The 12,249-nt window shown below is 40.9% G+C and overlaps 1 protein-coding gene across 1 annotated transcript; it reads left to right on the top strand.

The window, feature by feature from the left end:
• The first annotated feature begins 236 nt into the window (after positions 1-236).
• On the top strand, positions 237-6,917 carry diabloa (diablo, IAP-binding mitochondrial protein a). The gene is made up of 6 exons (XM_048980908.1): positions 237-575; positions 1,123-1,231; positions 2,965-3,090; positions 4,811-4,921; positions 5,345-5,441; positions 5,571-6,917. The coding sequence occupies exons 1-6, from the start codon at positions 448-450 to the stop codon at positions 5,771-5,773; spliced, it is 774 nt and encodes a 257-aa protein (XP_048836865.1). The 5' UTR covers positions 237-447; the 3' UTR covers positions 5,774-6,917.
• The last annotated feature ends 5,332 nt before the right edge of the window (positions 6,918-12,249 follow it).

The raw sequence follows: 12,249 nt of genomic DNA, 5'->3' as shown, positions 1-12,249 counted from the left end.
TTAAAGATGGAACACTGAAACAGTATGGGCATGAAAACTAAAGTCCATAGAGTGATTAGGCTACATATTAACATCGTAGCTGCTAGTCCTGTCTGTGAAAGTGTGTACCCTATGCATGAGAGGATAAGCCATAGCACGTAGTTCATGTTTAAACAAGCTTGTTTTGACAAGCAGGTAAACAGATCGATGGAGCAGTGAGTGGAGTCATGGTGAAGCTCGCATAAATACTTCAGGGTCACTCTCATACAGTACATTACAAGCAGTGAGAGAGAAGAAAGAGAGCTGCTTTATACAACCATCCGCCAGGTGACGACATTTCGCCACAACAACAAACTTGCATTAAAAACAAACAAAATTGTTCCTTTTCAGTTCGTAGTTATTTCGGTTTGTTCAGCAGTATAGCTTAATTTTTAATTCTGGTAAGGCTTTACCAATTAAGCGGAGAAAATGCAGGCTCTTCGAACCTGTGCGCTGTGTTCGATGGAGGGACTACTATGTGGTCGGACCGACTTCCTGCATCTTCGGAGCAACATGGCGGTATTTGCGCGAGGGTTGTACTCTGTTGGTTTATTAAGGTATGTAGCGGATCTTTCAAAATCAGTAAAAACCAAAATCTATGTAAATGTCATGTGTCACTGCATTCATAGTAATATATGTGTAAAAGCGATACTTGCAGTGGTTAACTGAACATTGAACAATGTGCATCGTTACTACCATAGCGATATTCGGGGATGTACAGAACTGGTACAGATGCAAGTACGCATTCTTCCAATACTAACTTTACTAAATAAATTGATACGCGAGGAAGTCTGTTGTCGTAACAGCTCAAATGCAGATACAATGAATACTCATCTGCGTTATGAGAAGATATTACTATGTATTTTAACGTTTATACCTACGCATTAGCCGTTACCCGGTGTAGCAGTGATGCGCACCCTAGCATATAATGCATCTTATGCACATTTAGCCATTTCAGTCGTCGGAAACGTTGCAGTTGAAGCTGAATAGTTATTTGTTGGCTGCTCTTTTCCTAAGTGTGTGACACATTCATGCAATTTCAATGTTAACGCTATTTGGGGGAAAAAGCGCATTTAAAGGTGTTATTTTTTGGGGGGGATACAGGAATACGGCATGCATACTAAGCAGCAGGAGACCTACGCGACGGAAGCTGCCCCAGTGGACACGAGCCCTAAGCGTCTCCGGGGGACTGTGCGCTCTGCCGTTCTATAAGGTCCCATCGCTCGTATGCACCTACAGCACCTCTTACCTATTACAAAGTACAAAACGTTTGAAACCTAAAATGTATGTGCAGGATTTGTTGAAAAGTGCAAAATAGTAGAAGGTGTGACAATATACCAAAGAAATGCAAATAGCAGAATTAAATACAGGAAGTCGCATTTTATTCAGCTGTTGGCACCTCTGGTATGTTTTCTGCACCAAATACCGTTTTGCACTCTTTTGCAAACGCTGTACACATGGGCGTCGCCGCGGTTAATCTGAGGGGTCCCCCTCACATTTCATAATTATTCGTTTGGACCCTCCAACATTTAACATAAAATATTAGTTGTATACCAGTGTGCCCCCTCCCCATTCAAAATGCTTCTGACGCCCCTGGCTGTACATATATTTATAGTTTCACATTTTTTGTACATTTTGAGTTTTCTTATGACGTACTGCTGACTAGAGTGCTACTGAGTGACTTGTAAAGCAAGGTTTCTCTTCTATTATAAATTAGGTTGCAGTGTTTTGTCAGTGTATTTTCATTACATTTTTGCCATTGCTTATTCCAATATGTCACAATTACTTCATTAAACTTGATTTTTAAAAGTATTGATTAAAATTTACTTATTGGATTACTTGGCAATTTGCCGGAAGAAAGACACCAACATAGTGGATGAGGGTCCAAATACAAAGGAAGCAAAAGCAGTTGTCTGTCAATATGGCAAAACTGAACTTAAAAATCTGAATTTAAATATCACATCACAACAGCAACGTAACAAGAAAAGATGACATCCACGGGCTCCCTTAGTAATGCATGGTTAGTCTTAGACAACCCTAACCTATACGCCATTTAGCTTCTTGGAGTAGCCTAGTCTGTTTTTGTCATCATTTTGACTTAAATTATATATCTTAAATTACTTTCAACAATTCCTAGATAACCTAGGAATAGACAACTGGCGCTAAAATGAAGGCTAGCATCATCTCTTAGCCACATCATCTTGGAAAATAAAATAATATATAATATTGTACATAATAACGGTACATGGTGGTGCAGTGGTTAGCACTGTTGCCTCACAGCTCTGGGACCCGGGTTCGAGTCTCCGCCTGGGTTACATGTGTGTGGAGTTTGCATGTTCTCCCCATGTCGTCGTGGGGTTTCCTCCGGGTACTCCGGTTTCCCTCCACAGTCCAAAAACATGCTGAGGCTAATTGGAGTTGCTAAATTGCCCGTAGGTGTGCGTGTGAGAGTGAATGGTGTGTGAGTGCCCTGCGATGGGCTGGCCCCCCATCCAGGATTGTTCCCTGCCTCGTGCCCATTGCTTCCAGGATAGGCTCCGGACCCCCGCGACCCAGTAGGATAAGCGGTTTGGAAAATGGATGGATGGATAATAACCATATGTTTTATATATGTGATTTTCATTTGTGAGAGTGTTGTGTATTTTCTATGGAGCTCCCAAGAGGACAGGGTTGGAAAATATTTTGAAACGGTCCCCTCACGATTGTTTTGTTCCTTCTCAGTACTTACATGGGAATTAAACATTAATGCTATATCTGTGTATTTTACATTGTTCAAGATAAACATTAATAAGCTTATTAACAGGATACTGCACTTCAGTTTTATTTTGTTTTTTGATATTTTCATAAGCAGTTTCTTTGTATATGCACAGTGACAATGATTTTCTCCTTCTGCACATCATATTTTAACTGAGTGCACTAATTCCTCTCCGTGTTTTTCCCCATCAGCAAGTGGAAGACCTTTCTCATGAAGCCATAATACGCAGAGCGTCATCACTGGTAACAGACAGTGCCAACACCTACCTGTCCCAGACCACCCTGGCTCTTGTGGATGCCCTCACACAGTATACCCGAGTAAGTAGCCAAGATCCCGCAAACACTGATTCAGACAAAGTACCAGTCCTGGTTTTATTGGATCTGAGTGCAACATTTTACACGTATCTATCACAAAATACCCCTGGATAGGCTAGTGCTTTGGGTGGGCTTCACTGGAACAGTCTTGAACTGGTTTAGGATATACTTTGAGAGCAGAGGTTGTTGTATTGAAATTGGCAGTTGTAAATCGAGGTGGCCACCCAGTAATTGTGGAGTTCCACACGGCTCTCTCCTAGAATTCTTCGTGATTTAGAATTAGAATTTAGTGATTAATTGTCATTGTTGACAACAACGAAATGTGTTCTCTGCATTTAACCCATATGTGACAATGTGACATAGCAGGGGGCAGCTAATTCAGCACCCGGGGAGCAGTGCTTGGGAGCGGTACCTTGCTCAGGGTACCTCAGTGGTGCATTGTTGGTCAGGGATTTGAACCTGAAATCTTTCAATTACAAGTGCGCTTCCCTAACCATTAAGCCACCACTGCCCACAAAATGTATTTAACCTCTATAGGCTTACTTTAGGTAAGAGAGAGGTGTAACTGAAGGTTAGTCCCTGCCTAGAGTCTAAGGCCATGAAGACAAAGGACCTTGTCAGAAATCATGGTATCCTGCTTGGTGAAGATCTGTTTCACTGACCATATTAAGGCGCTATAAAAATAATCTTCCTTTTCTCACCTTAGGAACATCTCTAAAATCAGAGGCCTCATGTCCAAGCACGACCTTGAAATATGTATCATATACCTTCCTCTCCAGTCAGGAGATTATTGGATTATTGTGACCTTGTCCTGTATGGATTTACCAAAAAATCCCTAAGACAGCTCCAGCTCAACCAATATACTGCCACACATTACTCCACTCCTTTCCTTACACTGGCTTCCAGTTGCCTTTAGAATGTACTTCAAAGTGCTGCTGCTTATTGATAAATCACTCACTGGTCTTAGCCCAGTTTACATCACAGATTTTCTGATTGAATTTGAATGTAACCAGTTGCTAAGATCATTAGCAACTGGTCAATTAATAGTGTGGAGTGAATGGTTAGCAAGGTCAAATGGCATTCCGCTATTTCACCATTCATAACTTGAACTGACTACCTAAGGAGAAGAGAAATGACCGATTGTTGCCGCTCTCAAAACCAGGCTTAAAACATTGTTATTCCACAGTGCCTTTGATTAACGCTGCTAATTAATGTTGATACTTTTTCTTTCACTGTTAATTTGGTTGTCGTTAACTTGTAGTGTTAAATTATTATTTAATTGCCTTTTACTTGTACATTTTAATTGTTCATTTAATTATTGCTGTTACTTGACCCAGTTTTATGTAAAGCATTTTGAGTGACCTCTCTGAAAATGTGCTGTGTAAATTGACTAGACGTTGTGAAGCTGCTTTCAGGCATTATTCTTCTGAAAAGGGTGTTATAATAAGACACAGTCACTGGCTTTTACTTTGTAAAATTCTCTGTTGTTGTAGGCATTGGGGATAAATATTGTGCTCTGACCAAAATCTGCCTCTAGCATTATCTGTTCTTTTTTGTTTTTGCTAGTTGACACTAAAGATAAGTATTATGTAAGGCAGGGAATGTCCAGTTTCCATTAACCTTGGGGTCACGTCGGCACATACGCACATCGCTGTTGCCTCTGGCTCTACAAACAAGGCCACAAAGCACTGCTTGCTTTGGTAACTCAGGGTTTTGGCCACAGGCTCTGCACACGCAGATCGCTCTGCAGAAAAGGTACCTGACGTCTCTTGGAAAGCTCACCGCAGACGAGGAGGATGCTGTTTGGCAGGTGATAATCGGCCAGCGTGTGGAGGTGGGCACCATTCCGTTTGAACTGGATTCTTTCCCCCATTATACCCCTCAATTAGAAGTATTGCAAATAAAAATGCTAGTTAAATCAGCCCGGCTGCACCAGAATTTAGGGTAGTTTTGTAATGCAGAATTCACCACCTTATAGTAAGGCTCTCCTGCTAGTTACTTATAAATAATAATGTTGTACATTGTTTACAGTTGTCTGTTAATGTTTCACAAAGTGTTGACAACCTAATTAATAACCTAATTATAAACCCTTTATAAGGGTTGTCTTATTGTTTCAGAGCAATATATATATTTTTTGATTTCATTTACAGTGCAAGCATTTTAGTGACCCCACCATGAACTCCTTTGATCCTAAGTTTGAAAATGATTGATGTTGAAATCTCATGTGTGCCTTTCTAATTTATTTTCCGTCTGTCAGGTGGGTGACAAGCTGGAGGAGTGCAAGCGATATGAGGCGAACTGGGCGAATGCCATCAGCCTGTGCGAGTTGGCTGCTCAGGCAGCACACAACGCAGGTATGCCTGTCATTTTGTGCAGGTTTTATCTGTCTGCCAGTGGGAAATGGCTGATGATTGTTAATATAACACGAAATCAAAGTCCCTTGGATTTACAGCACTGCCGCTCATCGCACCTTATGTTCCCAGGGGCAAATGAGGCATCTGCAACAACCCAGAGTAACCTGCAGGTGGCGCAGTCACAAGTGGAGCAGGTTCGGCAGCTGTCACTGGTGGCGGAGCGGAAGCTGGCAGAGACTAAGGCTGAGGAGATCCAAAGGGTTGCTGAGTTTGCGGCCAGTATGGAGAAGGGCGGGGAGGATCTGCCGGAGGCCTACCTTCGAGAGGACTGATTGTAATAACCCAATAATCCCACCCCCCTCGCCCCTCGCCCCTTACAGAAAAGTCAGCTTGTCCAGAGCATTGGTGGGTACATAGTAGTGTAATGATTGGGCCCACACGTGAATGAAAGATCTACCGTATGGTACAGACAGTTTGCTTTTACTTGCCCAGAATGGACTTTTCTGCAAATCAATGTTTTATATAAAAACAAATCTTTGTTACTATAAATTTGTTTGGAAAGATCCATTTCTTGATGCAGGCAGAAATATTGAAGAACATTTAAGTTAATGCTCAGCTATAGAGCAGTATACCTGTATAGGGAGCAATGTGTGGCACAGCAGGTTAGGACGCTGTACCCGTGGTCGGTGGTTCAAATCCCAGGGTCAGTGGGGTGATGTCACTGTTGGGCCCTTGAGCAAGGCCCCTGACCCCCCAATCACTCCAGGGACCGGCTCATACTACTTCCTAAATTGTATGTCGCTTTTGGATTTAGATCAGCTTAATAAATTCAAAATACATGGAAGTAATAGACTAAATAATGCTAAGATTTCTTATAACAGAAGTTATATACAGTTAATACTTCCTGTTTAATGCAAAGGAAGACCTGCAGTATGCAATAATTGTATTTTTGATAATTTTTTGGGATGCGACTGTATTCGGCTGTGTGTGTATGTATATAAATGTGTGTGTGTGTGTGTGTGTGTGTGTGTGTGTGTGTGTCTTAGATGCTTGTGGCCTGGATCTGGTCTGGACTGTGTTATAATTATTACATTGTGAGGACCAAATTTCCCCGCAATGTGATAAAAACCTATTATTTTGACCTTGTGGGGACATATTTTTTTGGTCCTCACAAGGATAACCTCAATTATATAAAAATCTGTGACTGCAGTCAAAAAAGTTTTGTATTTTGTTTATTTACGTATGAGTTAGTTTAGGACTGAGTAGGGGTTAATGCTGTCATGGTTGGGATTATGGTTATGGCCATAGAAATGAATGGAGAGTCCCCATAAGTGTATGAATATGTGGAGTCTGTGTGTCTCTGTATGTGCGTGTGCACTGTGGACTCGCATTCTGTCAGGGATATACCCTAGACTGCCATAGGCTCCACTCATGCAATCAGCTGAACATGAAATAAAGAAATTTATATGGATATAATGTGAACCTTTTTTATTCTAAGAAACATTAAGTTTTATACAGAAAAGTCAATGGATAGTACTGTAGAGGTAACCATAACACAAGGAAAAATTTCAAAAGAAAAAAATATTTCCATTTCACTTTTCGAACTGTGTTTGACTAAAAGCAAAAGCATTTTTGAAAATATAGTTTAAAAAATGAATTGTAATTTAAATTTGTAATGCTACAAGCGGCTGAGACGACAGGCTCCAAAAAACCGGAGGTGGTGATGGTATCCCAGTAGTGTGAGTAACTGTACCGCAGCAGGCTTGGAGGATCCTGCACCAGTGAAAAACCATTAACAGATACAACAATGTCCTGTGTAACATACAGTAATCATCCCCTTAACAGTTTGGTTTTGCCCATCAGATGGCGAACACCCCTATCAGAAAAGTGTAGTGGTAGCATCCCCTCAAGCTTCACAATTACAACAGTGATAAAGCACTCTTCCGACTGGAATTCAAGTTACTAAACTTACTACCTCCCAGCCATGATCTCCCCCCTTAACAATCAATGCAAGTACCAATACTGCACTTTGTCTTGTTAGATAGATACCTTAAAACCCAAAGCCAGTCAGAACTGGAGATTATCAGTAAAGTGTCAGAACAAAACAAAACCTAAAAACAAAATAGGACAATTATAGTCGTACGTGACATTAGACGGTTTAAGTTTCGTAAGTTATCAGCGACTACATTCATCATTATGTTCAATGTAAGTGTTTCCAGCATTTTATAAACATACCATGCAGTCACCTTTAACTTTTTGGTCATAGTCCAGTCACATTACAATCCAGTGATTTTATAATTGTGTTTTCAATCATGTACCTTCCAATTGCTATGCCTGCCCTGGACAGCCTGGGAATCTCCCTGGACAGGATGCCAGTTCATTGCAAGCACTCATAAACCACGACTGGCATACTTTCCAAAAATGATTGCTGACAAAAACAATACTATAGTACTATTTTAAACTACAAATAGGCTCCTCCACCCTTCACAACCTACGATTCAGGAGGCATCTGCTGAGAAATGTGAGCAATTTCCACTGTTCTTTAAAACTAAAATGACCGATATTAGTGTCTCTGTAGTACCAGCTTATGATCCATGTAGCTCTGACAGCAGAGCCCCGTTCTTGATGGATTCTATTAATGAGATTGACATGGAATGCTTGGAAAGAGTGACACAGTTGCACTGACCCAACCCAGCTTTTAGTCATTATGCACCCAAACTACGGAACACAGCACCAGTTAGAGAGGCTGAGTCACTGTCTTGTTTTAAAAAGCTTTTAAAGACTTATTTACCCTGACTTTTAAATTTTGTATTTGTCCCTGTATTCTTTTTGTATAATTCTGTGTTATGCATAACTCTTATTCCAATTTTAGATCTCATTCTTGATTTTTTTATATAATCATATTATTTATTCTAATTTGTGTATTTTATTCTTTCATACTATCTTCTTACACTCCTCTGCTCTCTCTCTCCCCCCCCCCTTATATTTATTTGCAGTGTAAAGCACTTTGGGCTGCATTTTAAGTATGAAAGATGCTATATAAATAATTGAGATTAAATAAAGATTATGACACAGAACTTTCTAGCATATCAGTAAATGAGAGTAGAAAGTGGGACCCCAAAGCGCCCAGAGTCTTGTTTGTCTGGGTTCTTGCTGCTCTGGTTTTCCACCCAAACAGGGACAATGTGGCTCTGTTGGACCCTTGAACAAAGAGTTTAATCCCAGAAAGCCTTGTCTGGGTGCACTGGACAAACACCTCAGCCTGAGCACTAAGCGCAAGTTTCACTTTGACATATAGAGCTCATACATGCTACCTATACAATGACAAAAAGGCATTCTGCTAAATGGCACTGACCTTTACCTTTGTGGGTGGGGGACCAGTAATCCTAGATAGATGTCTGAACCACCTCAAATGGTTTCTTTAGAAGTGGAGGGGCAGTGGCTCCACTTTGAGCGCCTCCCAAATGTCCGAGCTCCTCACCCTGTTTCTAAGGCTGAGCCCAGACCCTCTGCGGATGAAGATCATTTATGCGGCTTGTTATTGATTCCCATAGGGAAATTCTCTTTTCTCCCACCCCATCTCGCACTCCATAATACACTCAAGCTCACACTTTTATACTTAAACTCCTCCGCTTATGACAGTAACCCCACCTTGACAGGGCAATCCACCCTTTTTAGGTTGAGAACCATGGCCAGACTTGGAGATGCTGATCCTCATGCCAGCTGCCTCACACTCAGCTGCAAACTGCGCCAGTGACTGCTGCAGGTCACAGCATGAAGCCAACAGGACCCCATCATCTGCAAAAAGCAACAGTGCATCAGTCCCGGAACCGATAAAAGTTATGAACAGAACCGGGTAGCCCCAGCGGAAACACCCACCCAGAACAGGTCTGACTTACTACTGGCAATGTGAGCCAAACTCTCACTCCAGTGTCCTTGTGAGGTTAAAGACATGGTCCAGTATTCCAAGATCAGGACAGAATCTGCATTTTTCCTCCTGAATCCAAGGTTTGGCCAAGAGACAAACTGCAGTACTCTCCAGTACCCCTGCATAGACCTTCCTGGGTAAGTTAAAGTTGAAACACATTGTACAGTCTCCTTTCTTATAGATTGGGACAACCACCCCTGTCTGCCAGTCCAGAGGTACTGTCCCCAAAGTCCACGCAATGTTGAAGAGTGTCAGCCAAGACAAAACTCTCCACATGTTTCCTAAAAAGTCCTTATTAAAAGCTGACCTTGAATTAAATTCCCCTATAATGAAAGGTGCAGAATTCTGATACAGTGTGACAACAAGCTGCTGATGTAAACATCAGATAAAGTAAATCGAGTAATAAGATCAATTCGGGGTGTCTTGCTGAGAAGAAGAGGTGTCTAATGCACTCATCCATCCCCTTGCTGCCCTTACGAGACACTGCTTCACTTCTCCTGTTATTTCTCTTAAAATCTGTTAACTCTCAGATATTCACAAATAGACTCTGTCTGCAAAAAGATCTGTCAGATAAATCAAAGACATATACTGTAAGTTTTCACAGTAACAAATAAAATGTCTGAAACCCCCTATGAGGAGGTTGAAAAAGTGGCCCAGATGCAGATCAACAAAATCAGGTTCAGATAATCCAAGTCCAGAACCAGAATGGGCGTAGGCTTGGTCCTAGTATTAGCAGAGACAAAATAAGCCCGAACCTGAGCACGACAAAATGCACATGGTACTGCCACAATATTCCTCGGACATGTCTCTACTGTCCATACCCAAATTCACATCCCTGTTCAATACATCAGGCAAAACGGAGACCTGTGACTTGGTGAAGGCCAGGTGTGGAGCGAACAGTGATCAGGGCACAAGGTGGACTCGGAATCCAGGGAGAAAAACAGGTCATAAAAAAACAGAAAGCAGAATACTTACTCAAACTCTCAAAAACTGAGAAGGCCCTGCGTCAGTAAAACGCATCATAGGAACTGAATTAGTGGACATAGTCAGTAAAAAATGAACAACCGCTGGTGCCAAGCATGGCCGAAAATAGTAAGCACCAGGGAACCTAGGGGGAGAGCTGAACAGGGATTCCCTGACTGGGTGGAGACCTATGGTGGGGATTCCCAGGATGGTGTGGCTAATGTGAAGGGGAATCCCAGAGTGATGTAGATGGGGTCCTCCCAGGCTGATCTGTTACACTGTTCTTGTCTAAATATTTTAATATTTATTAAATCACACACACACATATATATATATATATATATATATATATATATATATATATATATATATATATATATATATATATATATAATGAACAGGTACATATTGCTCTTCTGTTTTGCTGATCCATCCATTCTTCCACCCATCCATCCATACATCCATCTTTCTTTTGTTTAGAACAAGGTCACAATTGGGTGGAACCTATGCTTGGCAGGGGTATATCCTCAACAGAATGCGAGTCGATTGGGTGCGCACAGACACACACATGTGCACGCACACACACACACAAACACACACCGACAGTGGGGACTTTTCATTCATTTCTATGGGGAAAACTCTAATCCCAACATGACTACCTTAACTCCTATCCAACCCTAACCTCAGCCATAAGTATCCAAATAAAATATGAGACTTTGGAATTTTTTTATTGCATTCACATATCTTTGTGAGGACTTGAAAAATGGTCATCCTTAGCCTCCAATGCCATTTCCTTTCGACACTCCTCTTAATATTATTTTTTAACTCAACCTGTAGACTTAGATACTCCTGCTTTATTTTGACATCATTGGTTAATTTCCATTTGTGGAACAGAGCCCTTTTACTCTTTACTTTATTCTTCACTAGTAATTTCACTAGTAAATGACATTGGTTGCAATTTCCTAGATTTAGTTTTGCTGGAAACAGGTATGAAGTCCTCTTGCACTTGCAACAATCTGCTTTTAAAAACTTCCCATGTCTCTTGAACAGTTTTGCTGTTTAACTCCATCCAGTGGTGTTTAACTGTTTAACTCCATCCAACATTGTACATTTTTGTTTAGGACTTTGCTCTTTGGACACTGGAATTAACCTCAAATTTAACCATGTTATGATCACTACTGTCACGTGGTTCTACAACCTTAAATTTTCCAGTCCTATCCTGGTTATTAGAGAAAATAAGATTGAGAGTTGCTTCTCCCCTGGTATGGGTTTTAACAAACAGAGTAAAAAAATCCATCATCCCAAGTTCATACCCACACACACACACACACACACACACACATACAAATAAATACTGTCCATTATCTACCCTTGGTGCGATTTGTCACAAAATCTGAGGACTTCCGGATCATCATCCATACAAAGTTTGGAAAAGATCTATCAGATCCTTACCAAGTGTCTTCCAAAGCCTCTATTAACACATCTAGTGTTGCTGTTTCATTTCTGGGGCAGTTTCAAAATGAATTCAAGTGTAGATCATCATCCATATAATGTTTTTGCATAGCAGTACTAAGATCCATCAAATACATTTGAACTCACCGCATTCACAAGGTCAAATGCCATCTGCTTTCACCCTTCGCTTTACTGCAGTTAAGCAGTATTGCTTCAGAATTTGACCAGTTCCAGATGTTCACCCATACATGCTGTCTGCAGAATCTGAAAAAGGTCCTGCCAATAATTTTGTAGTTATCACAGTAATAAGATCAAGTATCAAAACTGCCCTTTTCTGTTATATCACTATAGGATGCTGCTTGAATTTTGGTGCAATCTTTCTTAAAATTTATTCAGTTCCAGTTACCCAGATAATGTCTAAATCTAAAAAGGTTGAAAAGATCAACGAAATACCCAAAACTCAAG

The sequence above is a fragment of the Brienomyrus brachyistius genome, chromosome 17, assembly GCF_023856365.1.
Source record: "Brienomyrus brachyistius isolate T26 chromosome 17, BBRACH_0.4, whole genome shotgun sequence".
In the NCBI taxonomy this organism is placed as follows: domain Eukaryota; kingdom Metazoa; phylum Chordata; class Actinopteri; order Osteoglossiformes; family Mormyridae; genus Brienomyrus; species Brienomyrus brachyistius.
This window is presented reverse-complemented; position numbering and strand designations above follow the sequence as displayed.